The 26,925-nt window shown below is 46.1% G+C and overlaps 1 protein-coding gene across 2 annotated transcripts in view; it reads right to left on the reverse strand.

Annotated features, from left to right (window-relative positions):
* Nucleotides 1-497: 497 nt before the first annotated feature.
* The window catches only part of LOC144807684 (uncharacterized), a 78,409-nt gene continuing 51,981 nt past the window's right edge, over nucleotides 498-26,925 (reverse strand). For both annotated transcript variants that reach the window (XM_078673323.1, XM_078673324.1), the window contains exons 2-3: nucleotides 6,683-6,754; nucleotides 498-5,348 (exon numbers count right to left, since the gene is read on the reverse strand). In XM_078673323.1, coding sequence (XP_078529449.1) covers nucleotides 3,088-4,233 — 1,146 coding nt within the window. In that variant the 5' untranslated portion in view covers nucleotides 4,234-5,348; nucleotides 6,683-6,754 and the 3' untranslated portion in view covers nucleotides 498-3,087. The remainder of the gene's footprint in view (nucleotides 5,349-6,682; nucleotides 6,755-26,925) is intronic.

Here is a 26,925-nt window from a genome sequence, read left to right on the forward strand (position 1 = left end):
GGAGCAATAGAAAGTGCAGCACTACACATGGCCAACCACTGGTAATGTAAAGCCCTCCCATAGAAAATAATGGAGAGAGAGACTTAAAAATCGAACCCATTCAAAAATAAAGATAAAATAAAATTATGTATTTTGCCTTTTAAAAATACACAAACCTTGAAATGAATGTTATAAAATTACATATATTTAAAATTAATTAGTTCATGATAATATGTTAATCTTTTAATTTTAAAAATATTGCAACTATTAATAAATACTTTCAATTAATTCTATACATGATTTTTTAAGGATGTACCCCTCGGAATAGAGGTGAATAAGGCAAATCAGTAATTCGGAGTACATAGTAAGAAAATCAGATGATTTTAGCTAGTTGGGATTTTTGAAACAGATATGTGAGAAAAACTTTTTTTTACTTTTAAAATCAATTAGATCTCTAAGTAAACTGTGAGTTTATTTCATTTACATTTGTATTTAACATATTTTTTACAAGTGTAATAAACAATTTAAATATTCTCTTTATTTTTTTTACAGAGGGAAAACTCCACCCAAGTTGAATATATAGAAGATACATTTGTATTAAGGTTTAATTAAAGGTGTCCCACCGAAATTAACATTTATAATATGTATTAATAATTTTTAAATGTATTGTATTGTAATTGCATTTATCTACAGGCATTTGCATCAAAGTAAATACCGGTCGCAAATGGCAGATTCTCAGTATCTGCCCCTTTGCGATCAGTATTTTTGCACTTGGGATGCATCATCCCAAATGCAAAAATCGCAATTTAAGGAATCTCTAAATTGAAATTCCTTAAATTGCGATTGCATTTAAGGAATCCCAAATTGAGATTCCTTAAATGCAATGCATGAAAGTCAAAAAAATAGCGAATTCGCTAATAGGAGTAGCAAATTACCATGAAGTTGAACTTCATGGTAATTTGCTAAAACTTTGAAAAAAGCACTTTTGTGCATTTTTCAAAGTTTCGTGTTGTGCACATACATGCCCTTAGGGCAAGTGTGTGTGCAACATATGTGCAAAGATCAATTTCAGGGGTGCAACAGGGTGTCATTTTGACACCCTTGCACCTACTGGTACTCGCAAATTGCTCATGCAATCTCCAATTTATTCCTATGGGCCTGTAGGCCCATAGGAATGGATGATTCAGCATTCCTTAATTGCGACTAGCAATTAAGGAGTGTTTAGGAATCGCTATTTTAATAGCGCTTCCTACATGCATAGGCTTTTGCTATTCCTAAATAGCGATTCCTTAAAAATCGCTATTTAGGAATAGCAAAAGGCTACGTTGATGCATCTGCCAGCTAGTGCTTATTACCCCTCACGAGGCATCAAAGCGCTTTTTCAGAGAGTAGCACACTACTACTGAACCCATTAAAGGATTAGTGGTGAATTAGAATAGTGAAAATTTAAATTAATTTGAGTGGTGGACATGTTAGTCTGTTATTTGGATTGAAAATATAAAAATCTCTGCAACGTGGTGTCACCTGATTGCCTGAAATAACCTGAAATTTAATTTTGGGCATTAATTATAACATATGTAATTATACTTCACTAAAAATGAATGTTATATTAGTGTTGCAATTCAACAAATGTTATTAAAACATTGTAAAATATTTTTTTCTTTTTAGATATTTTTTGCCTTGAATGACAATCGTTTAGATTTTTAATTAGTTTAAAATATTTCATTTAAAGCCGTTTTAATTTATGTCCGTACCTCCATTATTATTAATGGGAGTGTGTTGCAGTTCCAGTGGATGACCATGTGTGATGTTGGACTCTGTGCTCGGGTACATTTACAACTGTTTTAGGTACATCATGGCTGTTGTGACTGTAGAGGTGTGGTTTGTAAATAGCAATGGGATTACTCCTTTGTGGGTGAATGCTTGTCCGTCCCTACACCCCTCCTTATTCCTCCCTTAGCCCCTCCCCTTTATTCATAAATATTTCCCATTTTACACCCACTCCCGCTCTGTCCCTCTTGCATTTACTACAAAAAGTATATAAACATGTGCGGAAACTCTGCAGTCCAGGCAGGCAACTCCACAAAGAAAAAGATAGGAGCACATACTTTGTGAATCGCATTTTCTTGTTCTTTAGTCGTCCTATAGTAGTTTATGAATAGTCCTGATTATCTGTGAGACTCTCTTGGGTGATTCTGATGAGATTGTAAAGCTTGTGAAACTGTCCTCAGCAGATGGGAAGCAGGTCCATTTGTAGCAAAAAGGACATGGAAAGAGGCAGCTAAAGTGGATCTTTGTAATACGAGGCCATGTCCCCTCGGAACAGAAGTCATTAGAACTATCTAGGCCAAGAATGGTTTGCATATGGCTGGCCTTGTCTGTAGTGGTACAGAGACTAGAGAATGATGTGGCGGGATGTTGCTGAGATCAACTACCAGTCATTCCATCACTTTTCGTTTTTCTCAATGATCAGCCGTAAGTGGCACAGACATGAACAGACGTGGGTCCCATAGAGACCTACGACAAAGGGACTCCTGCTGCAGCCCCCTGGTGAGGCTCATTAAGGCTGGAAACAGTTCCAGGTTACATGCATTCCCGACCCTTGGGGGCGTGGCCTCAAAGTTCAGGATCAAATGGACTTTGTGGGTTGGAGCCATGGCTTATAAACACTCAGGGAATAAAACACGCTGAATGGAATGAGGCCACAAATAGTTGCAAAAGAATGAGGTTAATTCAAGCATTTCCATCCCTCGCTTTGTGCTTTTCTCAGTAGACGGTTTGTTGGACAATCAATGGAATGGTGTCTTTGTGGCTGCTTCATGTAAAGGTTTTGCGATGCTGAAAGCTCCTCCTCAGGGTTGACAGTGAGCACCTTTTATTCTCCCACATTGGCTCGCTTATGTAGAAAGGTTACATTTACAACTGAAGTTTTTGTCAGATTGAGAGTACAAGTCATTTTCTTTCTCATTGTGCCTTCTCTCTTGTTGAATGAAATTGAATCTCCAGCAGATGCTTCCCTGGCATTTAGAACAATGACTAGGTTTTTTCCAGGTAAGTTCTCGCAGGTTGAGTGAGACCCGATTTCCGACTTTTTCAGCATTCAGAGAGCTAATCAGGTATTTTCAGAGAGTGAGTTCCCTCATGGTGAGTGAAAGATATTTTATGACTGAAGCTTTTCTGGGATTCAGAACACCGATACGGTTTATGCCCAGTGTGGGTTCTCTCATGTACAGTAAGGTGGGATTTCTGCCTGAAGCTTTTACAGCATTCAGAGCACTGATACGGTTTGAGCCCAGTATGGATTCTCTGATGTTGAGTTAAACTGGATTTGTAATAGAAACTGTTTTGGCATTCAGAACACTGATACGGTTTATACCCAGTGTGGGCTTTTTCATGTACAGTAAGGCTGGATTTATGACTGAAGCTTTTCCGGCATTCAGAGCACTGATAAGGTTTTTGTTCAGTGTGAGTTCTCTCATGTACAGTAAGGCTGTATTTCTGAATGAAGCTTTTCCAGCATTCAGAGCACTGATAAGGTTTTTGTTCAGTGTGAGTTCTCTCATGTATAGTAAGGCTGGATTTATGAATGAAGCTTTTACAGCATTCAGAGCACTGATAAGGTTTTTGTCCAGTGTGGGTCCTCTCATGTGCAGTAAGGCTGTATTTCTGACTGAAGCTTTTCCAGCATTCAGAGCACTGATAAGGTTTTTGTTCAGTGTGATTTCGCTGATGTTGAATCAGATTGCCACTAAAACTGAAGCTTTTTTGGCACGTGGAGCACTGATATGGTTTTTGTCCAGTGTGGGTTCTTTCATGTAAAGTGAGACTGAATTTGCGAGTGAAACTTTTGTAGCATTCAGAGCACTGATATGGTTTTTGTCCAGTGTGAGTTCTTTCATGTAAAGTGAGATTGGATTGGGTACGGAAGCTTTTACAGCATTCAGAGCACTGATACGGTTTCTGCCCAGTGTGGGTCCTTTCATGCACAGTAAGGCTGGATGTATGACTGAAGCTTTTCTGGCATTCAGAGCACTGATACGGTTTATGCCCAGTGTGGGTTCTTTCATGTACCGTAAGGTTGTATTTGCGAGTGAAGCCTTTCTGGCATTCAGGACACTGATAGGGTTTTCGTCCAGAGCTAGTTTTCTCATGTTTAGTGAGGTGGGATTGATGACTAACGCTGTTCTCACATTCATTGCTCTTATTCAAGTTGTTTGTTTCTCCAAGTTGGGTTTGTTCCTGGATACATGCCATCTTAAGACTGAATCTGATTTTTGATCATGTACTTGTTTGTTACAACTCAGCATTAACTTGTAAAATACATTTCAGATGCTCTCTTAACATATGAATTTAACTAATTATAGTTTTTTCCTGGAGATCATTTTCCTACCTTTAAAGGCACCGATCTAACTTGTCTTATAAACTTTCACTGAGGAGCCCCTTGTATTGATTAAGAGGCTCCTCATGGATTCATTTTCTCCAAGTTATGCCCGGGTGAATTCTATCTAGTTTAATTAGTCTCATTTAGTTATTCTAGTTTATCACATTTGATTTAGGAGTTTTAAAGGCACTGATAAGGTCTTTGGGGTTTAGTGTTTGCCTGTTAAGTATGTTTGTCCATACAAGTAATGGCAGGTAATTAGGGCATGCCAGGGTGGTTTATGAATTGTCAATAGCGTAAAACTGGTCCCTTTTATACTTTCTGTAGCAGTATATGCTTTTTTTGCTCAGTGGCTAAGACAAGTACATGATCCACTCGGGAAGTTACAGAACACTTTGAAACTACTCAGATCAACCCAAGAGACAGAGTTGGTGGGGGAAAATCTTCCTATATTGGAAATGATAATCCGGCATCTTTGCCGAAACAACATCTAAGAAAGAGCATTTATAATTTGTTTCTTTTAAACAATCTTAAATCTCCTCTGAATCACAGGAGACGGAGTCAAAAGCTTGCACTTGTAAATCGGGGATGTTAGTCTTTTTGACGGTTCTGTCACATCACAACACGTCTACAGATACTGATCTGTTGGGGAGGGTTTCGGTCTCCAAACCATTTCTCATAAACCATCAAACAGAATTTACAACACTGAGTTTTCTCGAGTTGCTCTGTGCGGGTATCAGTTGTGGCCAATGTTCTCCTTAATCTCAATTACTGACACTTGGTAAACATTTATGATCATTTTCCTTTAGGGATTTGACAACTTTCACATTCACCAGTTTCTTCCGCTCCAACATCCTCACCATTCCTGGCACATAGAATGTGTTTTTTCTCTAGAGCTCGAGAATGTTTTAACTTTCCTTGCAATAATCCTTTTCATTGTGTTTCACTAAAATGTAAACCTTCTTTTTTCTGTTCATACTTCTGTCACCTGTAAAAATGGAGATAAAAAATTGTAAATGAACACAAAGATAAAATATTTGTGACTTTATACTTTGCACAAAGAAAGCATTAACAAAAACAAGATAGGAAATCAGTTTGAGTTACATTTCTGATAGTGGTGAAACAGTGTTGATCGGAAGCTTGGGATCACTGGAAATCAAGGATGTGAGAGCAAAAGAAGTAAATATTTAAGAAAGAAACACAGATTCTCAGGAGCAGCCACACTATCAAATTGCAATTTCTGTGGCAACGGCTGGGAACATAGTGAGATATTTGTAATTCTTGTAATAAATTACTAGATGTTATTTACTCCCCTGCCCACCTAGACTGTTAATCTAATCCCTTTTCCAGTGATCTAGGAAGGGACATTTTATTGAACAGCACAACAGTAATGGAAACCAAAAAGGGTCAAAAAAAGAAAAACAGAAAACAGAGGAAAGAGAAAAAAGGCTATCTTCCACTTTCACCACAGGGGTCAGGCGTAGGAAACTCTGCAGTAGGCCTGGGTGGTAAATTCCGCTCGTGGAATTTGCTGAATTTGGGTAATTTACCGTTCTGCGGAGAACACGAAATTGCCAAAAATTCTGCGATTCGACTGTTTCGAGGAATTTTTTGCTTGCTTGCAAGATATTTCTCCCCGAGCACGCAAACAGCATTCGCGAACATGAAAAAAGCAACGCGAACGGGCGGAACAAGCAATTCCGTGTGTTCACTGAACTTTTGCATGCTGGCGGAGATATTTTACAGTTTCGCCAAGCATTGCGTAGCGCGACTACTCAAATTCCGCCCACCCCTACTCTTCAGCAGATGCTTGTGAACCCATACGTTACTTCTAAATGCAGTGCCCCCAAGGTCAGCACCAGGTGCAGTTCCACCGGTCGCACCACCCTAAAGCAAGCCCTGTGTGCATGTGTGTCCACGCATATGTACTGTGTCTTTTGCTTGTAGTAGACAGGACAAAAAAGGGCAGGATGGGAGGACGCAAAGAGATGGAAGTCAAATCCAGAGAGAAAATACGCAGAAAGAACAGACAGAGGGAGGATGGTATCATGTGGTCTGGAAGAGGAGACAAATATGCCAATTGTTAAGGAACTGCTGGGCAAAACTGACCTAAAAAGAATTGGACCTGCACTACACTCCCAACATGTACCAGGAGGAATGTGGATCCATCAGGTGATTATCAGAAGTTTGATAACAACGAGAATAGTGCACAGAGGGAGTCAAATGTTGAAGTGAAGAGACAAAAAAAACAGAGATCAAGAACGGGAAAAGAGAATGAAGAAACAGGGAAAAAGGAAACTTAAGAGTAATAGGAATCCTTACCTGACAGTTATATTATATTTTGTTCTTCCGAGGGTGGCACCCACGCTGCACTGCCTGGTCATCCCAGAATATCTTGAAAGGAAGTAAAGAAATGGTTTTGTGTCAGACGACTATCACACTTCATCACATTTTACAAAAAAACGTCCTGAACTTACAAAACACAAGAATCTCTTGCTCTCTGGATGCCATTGTGAAGCAACTCTGGTTATGAATACATATTGTTTTTTCGGTTCAAGAACCATGTGGAGAAGTGTGGCTCAGGGGTTAGAGGCGGCAGACCCGGAAGCTGAGATCGGTTCTGGACCAGGGTTCAATTCCCCGCCTCGGCGGGTCTTGGGCTAAAAATTCCACGGACTCAATAATTCTCGCCCCGGTGCCTCCTCGACTCACGGGTTCACACTCTGCGACTCTGGGCAATAGCTTGCTTAATCTCCACAACGGCCCCTCGCAGCGGGATGCCTGACTTTCACCTTGTGGACACCCTGCCGGGGTTTCTCACAGGGGAATACCAGGACGGGTTCCCTAAGCAAGCGCCAGGATGCCCTTTGGGTGACAGGTTGCGCTATATAAGTACACCTACATTTACATTTACATTTACATGATCCTTTTCTGGAAAAGGTCTCTGTGAATATAGAGTGCACCCACAGTCTCAAAGAACAAACCCTAACAATCCAGTCCACTTCTTCATAACCCCCATCTTTCCATTTACAGACCATGAAACTTGCAAATCAAAACAATCTGGTTTGCAAAGGTACGTTAATGTCCTTGAACATAATTCTGCCCACCGTTCATAAATCAGTCAACCAGACTCTTAGATTCATACAAACCATGCTCCCGGAGCAACAGCGTTTCAAGCTCAAGCTGATGCAGTGTGGGAATAATGAGCAATGGGAGCAACAAAGCATCAATGTGTTGGTGCTTTTTATCTATAACTTATCTGAAGGGATGATGCGGAGGGTCAGTATAAATAAATCCTTCATGAGACAAAGCTTGGAACATTGAAATGTTTAGACCTCCATTGAAGACAACGGAGCAGCAGCAGACTATACAACCTGATATAGGCCCGAGGCGCTCAACATTACAATGTCCTAATACACAGCCTCTGCCTCTCTCTTTCCTCTGCTTCTCTGAAATATATGGATTGAGGAGGAGAAGGCAGAAGATAGAGCCTGCAGCAGGGCACACAGGAGCCTCCCCCTTCCTCCTCCCGTAGGTCGCAGTGTCACTGGTATCTAAGAAGGAAGAAGGGGGTTATGCTCATCTCCTGCATCTCCCTGGCTCAACTGAATGATGAAAAGCAGTTTAGTCGAGCCCAGGAAGAATCGGGGGCTGACTTCAGCCTCCTTTAACAGCTATTGCTGTGAATGTTCAACAATTAACCACAGTGGTGCTGCATGCGGCTGTTAACTGTTCAACATCCACGGCAATAGCTGTGAAACAAAGGTTCCGGAGTACCGGAGGTGTTTCAATCCCCTGGGTCTCTGGGACACCTTTGTTTTATTAATTAACACATTCTGCCCTCATGGGGCAAACAGTGTAATGACCTTATAGTCAGCCATAGCAGACAATTCTGCCCATTAAAGCACTGCTCCCTTGGTAAAGGCACTTGCATTTAGCTTTGGAGCTACAGCAAGCAGTAAGGTCATATTAAAGATTTAAAATAATGGTTACTTAGTCAGAGAAATAATCATCATAATATTTGCAGAAGGATCACATACAGTTAACCTCAAATTATATCAAAAGCCAGACTCCGATATAACTCAAGATGTAAAGTCAATAGACAGACCACGACAACAAATGTGTGCTAAGAAACAAGAAAACCTTTTTCTATATTATCAAATAGCAAACGGACATAGAATCTGCTTAGTTTAAAATCAAGGAAAAGTTTTACGTACAAAATCAGTAAGAGGAGTGACATGTAGTCTGCATTTTGGAAAAGGGTAAAATAAAACAATTGCAACAAATATCATGAAACAGTACATTTTATAAGATTTTAGACAGAGAGAACACATTATTGACATGGTTCATGATGAGGTAAAAATGACAACAACCAATGAATGTTCATGAAAACATAGCACAACAAAATGTAATTTTATAAAAACACACCTACAAAATGAATAATTAATTATGACTCTTCACCTTAAAGCAGGAGATTGGCATTGGACCTTGCATGCTCTACCATACAATACAGCAACATGGGACAACAATAGTATTAATTCTTCTCAGGTACTTTACTATCCTCCTTTATAGGTCTCGGCCTAGCTTTACACTGCGCAGCAGTGTTCGCGCAGCCGAGATTTAATGTTTACAGTATTGGGGGCTTAAACCCGCCCCTCTTCTCCATTGGCTGGCCTCGTAAATGCTGGCCAGCCATTGGAGGAGAGGGGTGTCACTCCATGTAATCCCCGTCTTTTTCGGACTCGGGTGAGTTTTTTAGGTTCTCTCTGTGACGTCTTCAGTCACTCAAACCTAAAAAACACGCCCCCAAGTCTGAAAAGGACAGGGCTTTGTTGTGATTGCATGTGTCCCCTATCAGACACAGTACTCTTGTCTTAGCGAACGCTTCTCTTCACGATCCCTCCCCTGGTGTCCTCCTCCTGCCCCGTCTCTTCCCACCTCTTCTCTTTCCCCCAGATGCCTCCCCCTTCCTCCCTCCCTCCCCCTCCCCTCGTCGGAGCCTGCCGCAGTCCGGGATCTGCCAGATCAGCACCTCGCGGCGCTCCGCGGACCCGGCGATGTCTTGTTTACAAGTACAGCAAGATTTAACGTTAGTGATCGCACCTCTTCCCTTCTCTTTTTGTTTTGTTTTTGTGTGGGTTTTTTTTTAGACAGCATTGCAGCTTGCTCTGCATTGCCTTCCCGCTCCCAGGCACGCGCAAAACTTTCAGCATTAGCAACAACACAGGTGCCATGCCTAATATTTCAGCAGGCTCCCGATTGACTTGCTGACCTTGCCAATGCTTGTTTTTTTAAGTTTGGGGGGAGAAGAGGAGCACGCAGGAGTTTTGCCCGCTGTCTCCTGCAGTCCAGCCAGTCCGTTAGTTATTGTTTTTGACAAGGGGTCAGTCAGTGAGCGAGGGGGCCGGTCATTACTGGTTGCCGGGAGCCGGGTCAGGTAGGCGCTGGTTATTGCAACATCCATGTTATGTACACATGAGGGCAGGGCTCTGCAAGTTTCAGGCATCCCTCCACATATCCATGTTCATGTTGTTGTCCTAGTGAAACTTAAGAAACTTTCAGGGTCGTCCTCCTTTACTAGGTTTCCTTTCTTATATTCCCCCCTCACATTCCCCAATAGTCGCTCTTTCCTCTCTCCCAAGTATCTTTTACCTGCCCTCTTTTGGTCTTCTCCGCCCCTCTCTTCTCCCTCCCGTATATTTCCTAAGTTCGTATAACATCTCCCTGCCTTGCCTGACAACTTCTCCCCGCCCCCCCCATCATGCCCCACCGTCTCCTCTTTTCATCCACACTGTCTACTTCTGTCTTTATCCATCTGAAGATAATATGCGCTCCGAGATTCCCCAAACCGCGAAGAGGCAAAGGAATTGGTGAACTATGCGAAATATATAAACAACAAATTCTCTCAGCCTTCTATTTCTCTATCTATAATCTTTTCTAATTTCTTTCATTTTCCTCCTTTCTCCCTTATTCATTTTTTTCTTCTTCATGTCCACTTCTGCTGTCCGTTTCCTCCTTCTCAGTCTCCTGCTCGTTGTACATGTTTCACAGTGTCACTGAGAACTGATGCTCCTTTCATCCGCTTATTGCTGAGTGGGTCACTACCTGCCAGCTATGTTTGCACAATGGAAATACTACTGGACGTGCCCTTCTCAAACATTTGTAACATGTTTTCGGTCCTTGTGGTTCAGCTGAGGTGCTCAAAGACTACTGAGGATGTAGCTGCCATTAACAAAGCAGGAATGGTGATGCCAGGGCTCTGAAGAACTGACGTCAGGTGGCCACCTCACTCTGTGCAATCACATTGTTTACAGTACTAGTCTTTCATATGACAACCTAATGCCTTCTGGGTATTGTAGTTTAATTTTGCTAACATTGCACTAATTGGACTGAAACATTTGATATCTTTCATTTGTTAATCAAAAGTTCAAGAGTGGAAACGCTGTCTCCGGTGACATGGAGAGAGAGGGCTACCCTTAGCGTACTGCACATCAGCTATGCCTTTTACTCCTCAACCAGTCGGGCAGTGTGCCCATTTTCCTTCGCTGCAATAGGACCCAAGGCACTCGCCTATCTAATGTTCTCTTGCTCATCCTTGTCCCACCTTTTTCAAGCAGTCTCCAAAAAATGAAGCAGAGGTTTTCTCCATCACATTTTTGTGGACTGTTGTCTTTTTTTCTTCCTTATCCCATGTAGTTTTGCCTCTCTACAAGTAGTTTTATTTATATTCTTTCTATCCCCTTTTCTGGTTACCAATCTTCATTCCACTATAATTCCATCTCTCTTTCTGCAGTTTTGAACCTGTGGTTTTCATTGATTTCTTCAATCTTTCCTGACTTTTTTGTTTTTTCACTCTTGTCTCTTGGCCGCTTCTACTTCGCAGTTTATTTTTTTAAAGTCTCCTATCATCTTCTTGTTACTGCTTTACGCACCCTTCATGGCCTCTTTGCTGCCTCACCATCCCTTTTGTCCACTTGTCCCTCCTGATTTTTAAATATATCACCAACCTTTCCTGAAAAGCGGTGGGGGGCGGGGGGAGTTAGCTAATTTCGCTCCAATGTAGTCGATTTATAATCCCCAAAATTGCCGCTTGTGTATCCCACACATCACGTACATGAACTGGCTTTTCTTTTGCCACCAGAGCTCTCCGTCCTTCCGGAACAGACCGGAAGGACGTGTGTGTGTGTGTGGGGCTCTGTGTGTGTGTGTGTGGGGGGGGGCTCTGTGTGTGTGTGGCTCTGTGTGTGTGTGTGGCTCTGTGTGTGTGTGGCTGTGTATGTGTGTGCGTGTGTGTGTGTGGTTCTGTGTGTGGCTCTGTGTGTGTGGCTCTGCGTGTGTGTGACACTGTGTGTGTGTGTGGCTGGGTGTGTGTGGCTCTGTGTGTGTGTGTGGCTCTGTGTGTGTGTGTGGCTCTGTGTGTGTGTGGCTCTGTGTGTGTGTGTGTGTGTGTGGCTGTGTGTGTGTGGCTCTGTGTGTGTGGCTCTGTGTGTGTGGCTCTGTGTGTGTGTAGCTCTGCGTGTGTGTGGCTCTGTGTGTGTGTTTGGCTCTGTGTGTGTGTTTGGCTCTGTGTGTGTGTTTGGCTCTGTGTGTTTGTCTCTCTGTGTGTGGTTCTGTGTGTGTGTGGCTCTGTGTGTGTGTGTGGGGGGGCTCTGTGTGTGGGGGGCTCTGTGTGTGTGAGGGGGCTCTGTGTGTGTATGTGGGGCTCTGTGTGTGTGTGGGAGGCTCTGTGTGTGTGGGGGGCTCTGTGTGTGTGGGGTGGGGCTTTGTGTGTGTGGGGGGCTCTGTGTGTATGTGTGGGGTTCTGTGTGTGTGTGTGTGTGGGGGGGGGCTCTGTGTGTGTGGGGCTCTGTGTGTGGGGGGGCTCTGTGTGTGTGTGTGTGTGTGTGTGTGTGTGTGTGGGTCTGTGGGTCTGTGTGTGGCATTTGCGAGAGATTAAGCTATTGACATTGTAAATGACAATGCCATTTATTTATGTTTTCAAAACCAACACATAAATACAAATGTTGTCAGTTACAATGCCAATATCTCTAACTTTTGCAAAGGTGAGACCGTTGCTTTGTAAATGCTTGTTATACCCGTTTATTTAATTCCCATGATAGTAGAGTTACATGGGCTCCATATCTCTTCTTTTAGAATGCCTTGCTTGAAAATGTTATCAATGACAGGTATATGCCCTCCTCTGCTTCACGTGTACGGTTGTACTGAGGAGAGTGTGGAAACACTGTATTCAGTTTTACCGCGATTTAAGCTGGCTCTGCACTTTCGATCAATTCACATTTCTTTCCTGTAAAATTCCAAGCCTCTTGATTTACTCTGCAATTTAAATCTGGAGTTAAATACTCTTATGTAAAGACTGGGAACAAATTAACTCTCAAGTTGCCGAATGTTATTTAGAGTCTTCACATTGTGTTTGAATACCTACACCATCCGGTGTACAGTAATTTACACAAGTCATTTCACAAGGTTATTCTCTAACATTATAACTGGATCTTAATCACAGTTTAAGTTTGTGGCCATTCATCATTGACACAATCTGTATGGGAACATTTGCTGACAGCTCATTAGTTATTTATTAGAAATGCCTACAACTTGGACTCCTTTCCCAAGAGGGGTGGGTTAGGAGCTCCCGTCAGTCTGACTGTGGAACGGGAGGCACATTTATTGATTAAAAGAGATGCCGGATTCCCATTTACTTCTTCTACAAAAGGGCCACTTTGGGTGACCTCCAGGACTACACCAAGCTGCAACCCTTCTCCCGTCTCAGGCACAGTTATGGTGTCTGATAAGTCCAGTAGAAACTCATAGTGTAGGTGGAAGTTGTGGAAAATCATTGTTAATCACTGAAGAATTTTGTTGAAATCCTGAATTCGTTAAGAATTAGGCGTTCTATTCTGTATTGGGCTGTGGGGCCATCAGGACTGAAGGCATGTTCCAATTTAACTGCCTTTGAGTCTGCATGCTCGTCACAGAGGCCAGTTGGGCTGGTACCATTGGCTGTGACATCCCATTCTGTGCCATCTGAATCATGTTCCTGTTTCCCAGTTTGATGCAAGCATGGCAAGGGGCGTGTCTTATTCTGCATATTATTAATATTTTAGGTATTTATATTGTCATGGTTAGTAAAACCAATACTTTGAGAAAAAACATTTCTGGATGCATCGCTAAAAGACAGGCAGACTCTAAACCACAGGCGCCCTCTTCTGTCCGGTCTCTGACTTTGCTATATTGTGTGAATCTGCTCTAACTCGCGATGGTTGGTACTCGTTCACTATGCTTGCAGAAACTGTGTGTGGTAATTGTGATATAGATTAAAGATGGCATTTCTGAAAGTTCATTAAGTCCATCTACTGCTGTGTTGAATTTGATAATTAGTGTTGCTTCTCTTTTGGTCAGCGAGGATAACGCTTTAGAGAACAGAAGATACCATCCTTTGCTGAGTACCCATGTTATACAACAGTAAAGTGACAGGAAAGGCTGAACTGCGCTTGTATAATTGTGACAGATATCTTGAGTTCACAATCCAAGTTCCCTGAGAAATTATGAGATCAACACTATTATTCCTCTTTTAAGAGCAATGTTTAACTTGAATAAGACATGATTCTCATCTGATTAAGCTCCATGTAAAAAAAAAGTGCTGGGATTCTATCTCGCATGTTCACTTCATTTTGATTCCAAGCATGAACTAGATTACGATAGTTTCACTTATCTCTTAGCGTAGTAATAGTGCTATGTAATACATCGTGGCAAATGATTGCACGAATGATTCCCCCCCCCTTTTTTTTATTGGACTTCGGGAGAACTAACTATGGGCAAACAATGTATACGGGAAATCGTATGACAGCTAAATGATGATCCATTGTGTCAAATATGAGAGATTAAGATCACAGACGTATTTATGGCACAGCCTTTTCGCAAACAAGTGTTGACTACAATTCCCAGAATTCAATACATATTCCTCGCGTTCAAGTACCGAGAGGATACGTCCTTCCGCACCCGCGAAAAAATAACAAACAAGACGAGCAGAACTCGGCCGAGACAACAGAGGTAAACGCCAATGTCTAGAAATTATGATAACCCTGGCTGCAGTCTTTAAGCATTTTAGTCATGTCCCTGTAACGCCAAGTAGAGCCCACAACATTTGACAACAGGTTAGACAGCAAAACAATAGTCACGCTTTAATTCCTTCGCTGCGGTGCTATTCCGCCGCAGTGCTAGCGGGTGGGGGGGGAGGGCGCGGCGCTCCGACGCTGCTGACGGAACCGCTCTGTCACGGCCCTCGGGTGGGCTGTGCTTGTGACGGAGCGGTTCCGTCACGGCCCCGCCCGCTCAATAGAACGCTCCGCGCAGGCGCGAAATCAGCGCCGCGCAGGCGCGGCGAGCGGGCCGTGACAGAACCGCTCCGTCACCAGCACAGCCCACCCAAGGGGCGTGCCGGAACGGTTCCGTCACCAGCGTGGGAGGGGTTAAGTATTTACAAGCCACGGAGGTAAATAGTTCTGCCGTTCGCTTGCCTATAATGCGGCGTCCCCTGTAATTCGTTAAGAGTTTTTTATCAGTACCACAAAGAAAAAGATATATTCCCCCATCCAGGACCTCGCAACGCTAAGCAGAGCCCAAAACAATACGCGGAGCTTTAAACACTCACTAGCTCCGGATAAAAATAGCTTTGCCGACCGCGTAGACATAACATGGCGTTTCTGCTAATACATAAGGCATTTGCTTGAGCAGTATGTGTTTATTATTCCCACACTCAACATTTTTGGACAATTAGAAAGTTTGAGTTTAAGGACAAAATATCAAGACCAAAAGAAGCACATTCTGCCATATTATGCCCAGCCTGGTTACTGGAAAGCGATAGAGTTTGTTGTTCTATAAATAATACCAGCTTATAAACAGACAATTTTTTCAGCACGTGTGAGCAAAATTCATTGCTGCCATGGCACGATAGAACGACCCCATTCCGATGCAGAATAATACCATAAAAAAATAAGCATAATACATTTGGGGCCAGATGTAGGTCGCCAAATACTGGTCGGTACCGACCGGTATTTGGAGTTTGAGATGTAGGGGGCCTAAATTTTTCACAATTGGTAAATTTACAGATTCGGTATATTTACCGATTTGGTAAAATACTGAATCGGTAAATTTACAGATTCTGTATATCCAGATGTAGGTGGCACTGAAAACAGTGCCAAAGGCCCTTAGGAATTCGTTATTTACCACTAAATAATATTTGGTGGTAAATAATGAATTTCTGTCTACATGCACATCTGTGACACACATACATGCCCTTAGGGTATGTATGTGTGCCACATGACACACAAGCCAGAATCAGGGGTGCAACAGGGTGTCAAAATGACACCCTGTCCCCCTTGTCAATTCGGTAATTTTACCGAATCGGTATTTACCGATTCGGTAATTGACATTGATTCCTATGGGCCTCAATTACCGATTCGGTAATTGAATCGGTAAAAATACCTACATCCCGATTGCCAGTTCTTAAATACCGAATCGGTATGATTCGGTATTTAAGAATCAGTAATCTGGGATTACCTACATCTGGCCCTTGGTCTCTTTTACATTTTCAGAAACCCGGCTTACTCTACATAGAGAGAATTCCGCACAGAAGAGCATTAGAGTTAAACAGTTACGAAGATGCAACCTTAACTGTTATCAATTACTGCTACCGTTTTTGAAATCTTGGTTACTGATAGAACCAATCCTCACTTTTCAGAACGTCAGCACACTGACAACAACAACATTGGGAAGACTACCCAGATTCAGGCGCTCCGCGCCTGGACGGGTTGAAGTAAGCAACTTCGGTTTTTCAGACCAGTAATGTATGCCATGACATATTTAAGACGGAGACTGTGACAAGTGTATTTTATGTAATTTTTGTTTATAGATAAGACATGAGAAAAAATCCATGAGAATCTGCCGAATGGTTGAAAAGGTAAGAAGTCTCACGCTGTAGTCCTAGATAGATATTTGAGTATTAAGCCACAAACCAGCATAGTAAGAAACTGTCTATCATGTTTTTCAGAGACACTTGGTCCTGAGGAGAATCCCTTGAATAAAGGGATTCGAAACGCGTCTACCTTTTTTTTAGGCCAATCAAGTCAAATCATCATTTCAAGAATTGTATGGTTTTGTTGAATCACGGATGGCCTATTTTGAAATTTGAAATGTATTAGTCTTTGTTTATATTTTTGGAAAAATGTTTTGTTATATTTGCATTGAAAAAGATTTTTTGTTGGTACCCCAGGGTGGGGTTAGAGTGAATGAAAGAAAGATGTATGTATAAATGTGGTAATGAGTTGAAACACAAGTATGAATGTAACACTATATGTGAGTATGAAAGAGAGAATGCTCATGTAAGATTGTTGAAAAAGGAACACTAATTAGTTTCCAAAAAGGGTGACATTTTCTGTGGGGGATGTTGTATAGTTTTTATTGAGTATGGAAATGTTGTAATGAGTTGTATTTTGAAAAAAGAAAAACAATTGATAATTGAAAAAATAAATAGATTAATTCAAACTGAAAGAGTGGTTAAGAGGGACTGGTTTTATTATTTTTCCCCGTTCTGAAGTAGAAAAACAAGTGGCAGTATTGGCGGTTGTAGTTGTTTATTGTTATCTGGAACTACAGCCCTTTAAATGTACCTTGTTTCAAGAGGAATAAAGAGAGGGTTCCCTGCAAGCTGCAGGTTAAAAGAGCTCACCTGCATCAACTCCACCAAGAGTCCCCTGCTTAGGGTGAATCCAGTGGACTTTTATTCAAGTCAAATTAATCTTTATTTCGGAAATCACTATAAAAGATAGTACATATAAAAACTTTTGTTAAAAAACATTTTGTAATTACACATACGATATAGCAACTCATTACATGAATCACAGAGTTTTTTGTTGTTGTTTTTAAAAAAAAACTATTTAAAAACAAGTAGAAAGGTTTAAAAGGATTGGTATTAGGTTAAAAATAGGATTAGGCAAGAGGCTATACAAGGCTATCAGTTTTGTGGCTGGGGGCGTTGGTAGACTTGATGTGGGACCATCGCCTCCGCCACACAGCATGCCAGAAATGTGATACCGAAAAAACTAATAGGATAGAGGTATCAGATTTCATTACTCTATAGGCGTCCTTGTAATGTACAAAGCCTAAATTACGGCATGCTTGTACAAGCCAATGTTTCCTGATACATTTGTATGTTGGGCAAAAAAACAGAACATGGATTTAATTTTCAGTTGGAGCACCGCAGGTTGGGCATTCAGATGGAGTATTAAGGGACCATTTAGCAGTCACAGCCCTGAGACGAAGAGTAAATGTAAATGTAAATGTCAAGGTATTTGTAGAGCGCACGGTCACCAAGCGGTTTCCTGGCGCTATTACTCATACCGCTGTGGAACCCTTCCTGGCTTTCCCTGTGAAGTGTCCACTCCTGGGCACCCCCAGGGTGAAGCCAGGCATCCTAGCGCTGTTGGGGCCGGTGTGGAGGTTAAGCAAGCTATTGCCCAGAGTTGCAGCGTGGGGCCCATGATTAGAATAGGCACCGAGGCGAGAATTGTCAGGTCCGAGGAAATTGAGCCCAAGACCCACCGAGACGGGAATTGAACCCTGGTCCCGGGCCAGAAATCTGCATCAGGGTCTGCCGCTCTAACCATTGAGCCACACTCCTCCACGAGTACCAAGTCTAAATTGGACGTAAAGTTTCCTTGCTGCCCATGGTTCAATGTAGTCCAAAAAGTCCTCGAATTTGTACTCTACTTTAATATCAAAGAATTCTGAAGTCAATCTGCCCACCCCGCTGTTAAATGTTGCAGCCAATTTGTTTGCCCTATACAGGTTAACCAAATCAGTACATGACAAGTTAGAAACAGTTTGTTCTGGATTAAGCCAGAGAGCTGGGATGCCGAGGATTGCACTCGTAGTTTTTATATGAGCGAACCAAGGTATTCTAACAATGCCGGGTAGGCCCAATAGTTGTTTGAGTTCATTTTTGTAGTGCGCCAGCTCCGGCGTTGTCCACAGCCTACGCCAGTAAAGTAGTGGCCTCAGCGCAACTTCATCTTGTACAGGTCTGATTTTTTTTTTTTTTAATTTGTTTTTATTGTTGCATCATCAAGCATGAGTACAGAGTAAATCATCTGCTGGCGTGGCGTCAACATTCAGCTGTGGTCAGCCAGTCGCGCAACTTTTCTATACGTAAACCTGAGTAATTTGGCATTTCGTCCACTGAACATTACAGACCAATCAAACAAGTATTCAGGCTAGGATACAAGAAATAAACTCCGCAAGAGAGGAAGAAGATTAACCATAGACCTGTGGGTCCATGCCATAGGGATCGGTAGATCAGGGCCTGTATAGTTCGCATAGTGGTGGTGCCAGGTAACTGGGGGGACGGAACTGTGGGAGGGAGCATGTGGGCGGTAGCAAGAGCATAGCAGAAGGAGACGGGTGTCGGGCGTCGAGTGACAAGGGGGTCCATAGTATTCGCTCACAGTGAGGTAGAGCAGTCAGAGGGTGGAGGCGTCCCGTGCATGTGGGTAGCGGGGCGGTCGACCTGGGGGGCGGGGGGCGTTGACGAGGGGGCATGGAGTACCGGGGTCCGGTACAGGCAAAGGGGCATCAGTCAAGGATTATGGGCTCGCTCGATTGGGCGGGGGGGGAGGGGATGGAAGGGGGGGAGATAGTCGGGGCCTATGTTGGGGGAGAGGGGTGGGTGGTGTAGGCGTAGGCGGGTCATCAGTGCGAAAGGACTGCCGGAAGCTATGAAGGAACATGACCCATTCCATAGAAATGGGATGTTTACGTGCACCCCTGGCCTCCTCCTCCCGGAGGGCATCTTCCTCGGCCGCCGCCCACTTACAGACTGCCCCTGTCCAAGCCGCTATGGGGGGACCTTCCGGAGAACGCCAATGCATAGCTATACATCTTTTCGCCAGCAGCAGCGCTAAGGATACAAAGCGTCTGTGTACCGGGACCTGTTTAGAGATGTGAAAAATGCCTAGCGCGCAGGATTCCCAGGTGGTTTGGGTCGTGAGGCCTGTGAGATCTCTCAGCGTGTTGTGTACCATCTGCCACAGGGACTGGAGGCCGGGGCAGCTCCAAAACATGTGGCGGAAGTCTGCAACGGGGGAATGACATCTGGGGCATAGGAATTGTGTCGTGGGATAAAACTTTTGCAGTCGTGCCGGTGTGAGGTATGCCCTATGTAGTATGTAGTATTGGATGTTTTTGAAACGGGCGTTCCTAGATACTCGTTTCGGGGCCTCCAACGCCTTGGTCGACTCCAAATCATGTAATGCGCGCCCGATGTCTTCCTCCCACGTGGCCCGTAGGGTCACCGGGGGGTGCACGAAAGTTCTCGGATCGATTTATAGAGCCAGGTGACTAAGTGGCGTCCCATTCCCATACGCAGGATAGTGTGTATAACTGGATGCGTGTCAGGTTCGCCGGCCTGGAGATTATGATAAGGACGGAAACCTTCAAGCAGCTGGCGGTATCTGAGGAATTGACCTGGGGGGAGCGCAAACTCAGCGACCAGCCGGTCGATTGGTTTCAGCTGACCCTCCTCAAAGAGCGACTCCATGTCCGTGATGTCGCAGTGCGTCCATTCGGCGAGCATAGGAGCCGAGAAATAGGATTCCCGTCTGGGGCAACCAACCAGCGGTAGTAACGGGGAGTACGGGGTCCTCCCGGGGGATATCCGGTGGATCCACATAATGCATTGGCGTGCTATCGCGACTTGGAGGGGGTATGTACGTCAGGGTTTGGTGCCCGGGAGGAGAAGGCGGATAAGCTCCGGGGTCGTGACTCTGCCGGTCGGGGTGTAAGACTCCTGGGTATGTCGGTCCGCTGTCCAATACGACAGCCATTGGAGCTGCGCCACCAGGATATTGGACTCAAAGGAGGGAGCTCCGAGCCCGCCCTGTGTTGTGGGGAGTTGGAGGGTTTTCAGGGCCACTCTGTGTCGACCCGAGCCCCATATAAGTGTGCCCAGGAGGGAGTTAAGGTCTCGGAAGAAGGATCTGGGTGGCACCACTGGTAGGTTTACAAAATGATAGAGGAGCCGGGGGAGCATTACCATTTTAGCCAGGGCTATCCGCCCTATCGGGGCTAGCGAAAGCTTGGCCCAGAAGGCAACCGTCAAGCGAAGGCCAGCTAGCGCTCTACGGGGATTACCGTCAGAGATGTCAGTTGGAGAGTGATACAGACGGACACCAAGGTATCGGGGGCCTCCGCAGACCATGAGAGTCTATGGGTCCCCAGCTTGACGTCACGGGGTGGCAATTCCGGGTGAAAGGGGTAGATCGTGGATTTGTCCCAGTTTACTCGGAGTCCCGAGGCATCTGCGAACTCAGTGAGCGTCACCCCTATGGGGGTAAGGTCAAGTTCGATGTCCCGGACATAGATGAGGAGGTCATCCGCATACATAGAGACGCAGTGCGTGACGTCCGCGAGCGGGATGCCCCAGTGTATTCCCTCCTGACGCAGTCTGATCGCCAGTGGTTCGACGGCTTGGGCGAAAAGCAGAGGTGACAGGGGGCACCCTTGTCTGGTGCCTCGCCGGACCTCAAAGGCAGGCGAGATGTGTTTCCCAATCCTGACACGTGTCGTCAGATCGGTGTAGAGAAGGCATGTGTATGCTGTGAGTATCGGGCCAACGTTGAGACGGCGTAGGACCGAGAAGAGGTACGGCCAGGTGAGGGTGTCGAACGCCTTCTCCAGATCTAAGATGAGGCAGGCGGCACAAGGGAATTTGTCCCGTGCCTGGTCCTGGACATGGAAGACCCGGCGGATGTTTTGTGAAGTGCTTCTACCCGGAACGAAGCCGCATTGGTCAGGGTGGATCAGTGGACATATGACCTGGGCGTACCTGTCAGCCAGTATCTTCCCAAAGACCTTACAGTCCGCCGATAGGAGCGTGATGGGGCGATACGAACCCATGTGGTGTGGGTCTCTATGTGGTTTGGGGAAGGTAACGATCACTGATTCCCGTAATGAACAGGGTAAGACTCCTAGATCTAGGGCCGTTGCAAACACCTGAGCCAGGCGAGGGACCACCAGGGGGGAAAACGTCAAGTAGTATTCTAGCGGGAAACCGTCTAGACCCGGGGCTTTATTACGAGACATGGCACGCAATGCTTGGGTGATATCTGAGGGTGCTATTTTAGTGTCGAGCGCACGTTTGTCAACATCCGATATCGCGGGCAGCGACAGTGGATCGAGAAAGTGGTCCACGAACGACGGAGAGAACCGCGGTGGGGCCCCGTAAACCTGAGCATAATAGCGTTGGAACGCCAGGAGGATATCAGCTTGAGATCGTACTAACACACCCTCGAGGTTGATGATGTCCGTGATCGGTTTGATCTCGGTGTCTTGCTTCGCCATCCAGGCTAGCAGTGCTCCCGTTTTGTCCCTGTCTTTATGGACTCTGGTGGCATAGGCCCTAAAGTTATATTTCCTAAGATCCGCACAGGCCGCCTGGTATGATGACTTCACCTCGGCTGTGAGCGCGGCGTGTGCTTCCGAGTCATCGGTTTGTTTAGTGAGTGCAGCTAGACGCTGTTCCGTGGTTGAGAGTGTCTGCGCCAATGTGCGGCGAACCCCTGCGATCTGTTTGATGCATTCCCCCCGGGCCACCACCTTAAACGCATCCCATTCCACCAGTGCCGATGATGCCGTGTTCGCATTGTGTGAAAAGTAGTCCTGTATGCTGTTTTGGTGTGAGTCCCTGAACACCTGGTCTGTCAAACAGTCTTTAGGGAGTCGCCAAGTGGGGACGGGCGGGTGCGGGGGGCACCAGGTCAGGCGCAATATGTGGGCGTCATGGTCTGAGATGATACGACCCAGGTAGTCCGAAGAGATTAGTCTAGGGAGGATCGATGCAGAGCATAAGAATCTGTCCAGGTGGACCCGGAGGTTGTGGGGTATCGAGTGGAATGAGTAGATGCGGGTATGAGGATATAGGTGTCGCCAAGCGTCAGTAAGCGCCCAGTGCGAGGTCCACGCTCTGAATAGCTCTGCTTGCCGGGAGACTGGGGAACGCGCAGGGGGGGGTATGATCGGTCCAGAGTAGGGTCCAATGTGCAGTTGAAGTCACCCCCTAAGACCCACGGGACTGTGGTGAATTGGGCCATGTTGGACTTGGCCCTTAAGGCAGGTTCACCCCTAATCTTTTTGCTTTTAGTCTGTGATCTGTATGGATGATTTTCTGGTCTGTGCGCACTTTTTCCCTGTGTCCCAGAGTAAAGTGCGTGCATGTAGTTAGGCTGGCCTGCTCTCCCATAGGAATGCATGGGGAATGTCTGTGTCCCTGGTAGTTCCTGATGCGTGGGGAGTGCATGCTCGAATTTGGTATGTGCGAGCTCGTGGGAATGAATGCTTCGCAATGGTGTATGTGACATGTGTGTGTCATGTGTAGAAATGCCATTTCTAGGACGTGGCATATTAATGTAAAATATGCCTGCCGTGTGATTGGCTGGAGCTGGCTGGTGAGCCTGGCTCCAGGAAGGCTGGATGGGTCTGCCCGGTGGTGAGTGTGAGATTAGCATGTTGATGGCTTGGGAGGAGTGCACCTGGTCCCTGATGGGCCTGGGATTTCCCCACACAATGCTGGCTCCACCCCCTGTAGTGCGACTGATGGCCCTAGCCCTGCCAGTGAATAGAGAGGGTGGTTGAGGTAAACAGAGTACTTCAAAACCAGCTGCAACTGGTTTTCCCCCCACCCTGCACCTACAGACAAAGGAATTTACTGTATAAGAAGGGGCTGTGTCCCCATACAATGTGTTCTCTGTTCTGCTTTGGACCTTGCCAGAGGGGGCCGGTGCCCACCCGGCCTCAGAGCCGATTTGCCGATTTTTGGCGAGCGAGTGCCCACCTCGCTTTATATTTTGATTAGAAGCCGGAGCCCACCCGGCATTGCCCCGCTGCTATTTTATTATTGAAAAGCCGGTACCCACCCGGCATTGCCCAGGAGATCACCGCCGCAGCCCAGGAGTGTGTGTTGCCCCTGCCGGGCCGCCGCGCTGCCTGCAGCGACCCGGAAGTCCCGCCTCCTGACCCCCAGGGCCGCGCTGCCATTGGCGGCCCCGGCGGAAGTCAGGCAGCGTGCAGGAGAGACAGGTCCAGGCGGGAGCGCGAGAGGAGCAGCCGGCTCCCGTGTCCGCGAGGCTCCCCGTGTGGAGAGGAGCCCCGCGCTGCTGCTGCTTGGAGGCTCCCCGTCGGAAGAGGAGCCCCGCCCGCCACAAGACACCCGGTGAGTGCCGAGGAGGGAGAGGGGCCACGGGACACATTGTCGGTGTCCGCCCCTCCCCCGTAGCGCGATCTTTGGCGCACTGCTGTATGAAGCCCAAGGGCTTCAGGGGGCATTTTTCTTGAATACAGAGTCCCCCGTGAGGGACTCCAACACCCCCCATTTGTGCTGTGAGAGCCACGAGGCTCTGAGGGGCCATTCTGTTCCACGAGCCCAGCGAGGCTCAACGCCCACATCGTATTGAGAGCCCTGAGAGAGGCTCTGGGGCATTGTCATTATTTTTAGAGCGCTGAGCTCTACGGTGCCACATTTGCTTTGCGAGCCTGAGAGGCTCTAGGGGGACACAGGCAGCCAGTTGGTTGTAGCCCCGAGGCTCCCACGCTGTGTCTCCCCACTTTGTTCTTGAGCCCTCCTGGCTCCAATGTTGCCCAGTCCTGTTTAACAACTGTCCAGCACTTAGTGGACAGTTGCTACGTTTAGGTTTGTGTGCTGTGCTGCCTGCGCAGCTTCCCTGACATTGAGATTCAGGGCATTCCGCCCCTTTCGAGGCCAGTTGGCCTGAGGGACAATTCTAGTGTTGTGCTACATGCACCCTGCGCATTGTTATTTCTTTGCTATGTGATTCTTGCGCAAAAGTTCTAACCTGCACCTCTGAATGTGTTTTACTGCCTCATGTGCAATTGTTGATGTCCCATTTTATGTTTATCCCCTTTGCTAAAAGTGACCTGCTTAGAGGATTGTTTATGTCCGCTTACCTTTGCTAAAAGTGACCTGCTTAGATATTTTATGTTTATCCCCTTTGCTAAAAGTGACCTGCTTAGAGGATTGTTTATGTCCGCTTACCTTTGCTAAGAGTGACCTGCTTAGGTATTTTATGTTTATCCCCTTTGCTAAAAGTGACCTGCTTAGGTATTTTATGTTTATCCCCTTTGCTTAAAGTGACCTGCTTAGAGGATTGTTTATGTCCGCTTACCTTTGCTAAGAGTGACCTGCTTAGGTATTTTATGTTTATCCCCTTTGCTAAAAGTGACCTGCTTAGAGGATTGTTTATGTCCGCTTACCTTTGCTAAAAGTGACCTGCTTAGGTATTTTATGTTTATCTCCTTTGCTAAATGTGACCAGCTTAGGTGATTGTTTGGGTTTCCTTCCCTTTGCTAAGAGTGAACTGCTTAGGTGTTGGTATTCCTTCCTTAGGTCCTGATGATAAGGTCCTAGTTCCCTGCGTGATTTTCCTACAGTGTTTAGGTTTGCGTAGGAGGTATTTACTCTTTACCAGTGATTACTGGTTGTGTGCTACATTTACTATTTTGGTGCTACAGTCATTATATGTTTATGTGCTAAGTGTTATACCTACAAGTATTATTTCTAACAAGTGCCTACCCCTGACAGTGGTCCATGTGGCCCTGTCCTGTACATAATCCCTTGTAAATTCTGCCCGTGCCTGTTGGCACATTGTAAAGTTGTGTGTTATCTACAGTGTTTTTATTATAATACAAAGGCTATTTTTATATAACCTTGTGTGGAGTTTCCTTTGTGGTGGGCCTTGGGTGTTGTTGCTGGGGTACGTGCGCAAATACTTAACTCATACCGCCTCCAAGTTTAGCCTTGCTGCTCGCGCCACGCTACCTAGAGGGTGAGCGGGGGTTATCTTGGTGTGTGACTCCCTTGCCCTGACTTTAGAAATGGTGATCCCTGACTGACTTTGGCGTGAGCCTTGGCCAGCCAGGGTCTCGTTTCTAACAGGCCAATACTCCCGTAAGGTGATCCCAAAATGTATCCTGCTCAGTGTTAGGGGCGTAAATGCTACCCAGGAGGATCCCCTGTCCGTCTAAGAGTCCTTCTAGTAGTGCATATCTGCCTTCCTTGTCCACCACCCGTCTGAGTGCTCGGAAGGGGGTTCCCGGCCTAACCCATATTAAGGCGCTGCGCGCAAATGCAGAGTATGTCGTGGCACAGAAGGTCCCCCGCCATTTGGCCTGTAACCGGCCCAATTCAGTAGCATAGCAGTGAGGTCTTGTGTCTCGTGTTTGCTCCTGCGCGCCATGCTTCCATAGGTATAGGGGGGGAACTGTCGGGAGTAAAAACAGATAGAACTAAGTGTGGGAAACAGTCCCAATACAGGGGATACATCACCGGAGGTGGCATATTCAAACTAAGGTCCTACCAGGGGAGAAATATAACGGAATTCCGTGGGGGCGGCAGCATGTGTTACCGCTGGGCTTGTGCGCAGATTGGGCTGTTGTAGGAGAAGTGCCTATCGCGCGCGAGCACACACAGATAATCAGTTATGCAACATTAGCACACAAACAGCACATAGAGTGTCCAAGAAAAGAGGATACAGCAATAGTCAGTTCGCTTATCAGGAAGAGGTGCCAGGTTGTTCAGCCAGGGTAGCGTCCACCGTGTGTGCGACAAGGAGAGGGGAAGAGATTGGGCCAAACCCTGACATTGTTCCATCGCTGTCTCGGTCTTTCTCAGGGGTGAACAGATGCGGTTGGTGTTCCAGGTCCGGTGCAAGGGGAGAGAGATGTAGGTCGGTCACCGCCTTCAAAGCGTCGCGTCTCTCCTGCATGATTTGCGTGAGGTCGGGTGAGCCCAAGGGGAGGATGCTTGGCTTTTGGATGAGCCCATCTGAGTACGTTTCGTGCCCCGACTCCTGGAGCAACGCGAGGTGCTGGAGTGTTCCCGTTGGGGCCCGGCTTTAGGGATCAGCGGACAGTGGAACTCAGCCCAATCCTGTGCCTCATCCGCAGTGGTGAAGAATATGGCCTTTCCTTTGTGTAGCACCTTGAGGCGAGCCGGGAACAGTAAGGAGTATTGGATATCGTTCGCGTGGAGGCGTCTTTTAACGTCCAGAAAGGTAGACCTCTGCTGTTGGACTTCTCGGGCATAGTCTGGGAACACCATGACCTGTTGGTCCTCCACCTGCAGGGGACCCGCCGCCCGGGCCGCTCCAAACACCGCATAGCGGTCCCGGAAGTGCAGGAACTTGGCCAGTATGGGACGTGGAGGGAGACCTGGCTTAGGTTTCCGGGCGGGGACCCTGTGGGCTCTTTCAATAGAGAAGAATGCCGAGCGCTCCGACTCTGGGGTGAAGGAGCTGGTCCATGATTCCATGTAGGTCAGGGGGTCTGAGTTCTCAATTCCTTCCGGCAGACCCAGGACGCGGATGTTGCATCGCCTCGAGCGTCCCTCCAAATCAACCGTACGTTCCTCGAGGGCCGCCACGCGGCGTAGGATCTCCTGCATGTCCGCCCCCTGAGTTTTCACCCTTGGCTGCAGCGCGGCCACAATCTGCTCCCCCTCCTTCACC

The sequence above is a fragment of the Lissotriton helveticus genome, chromosome 1_2, assembly GCF_964261635.1.
Source record: "Lissotriton helveticus chromosome 1_2, aLisHel1.1, whole genome shotgun sequence".
Taxonomy (NCBI): domain Eukaryota; kingdom Metazoa; phylum Chordata; class Amphibia; order Caudata; family Salamandridae; genus Lissotriton; species Lissotriton helveticus.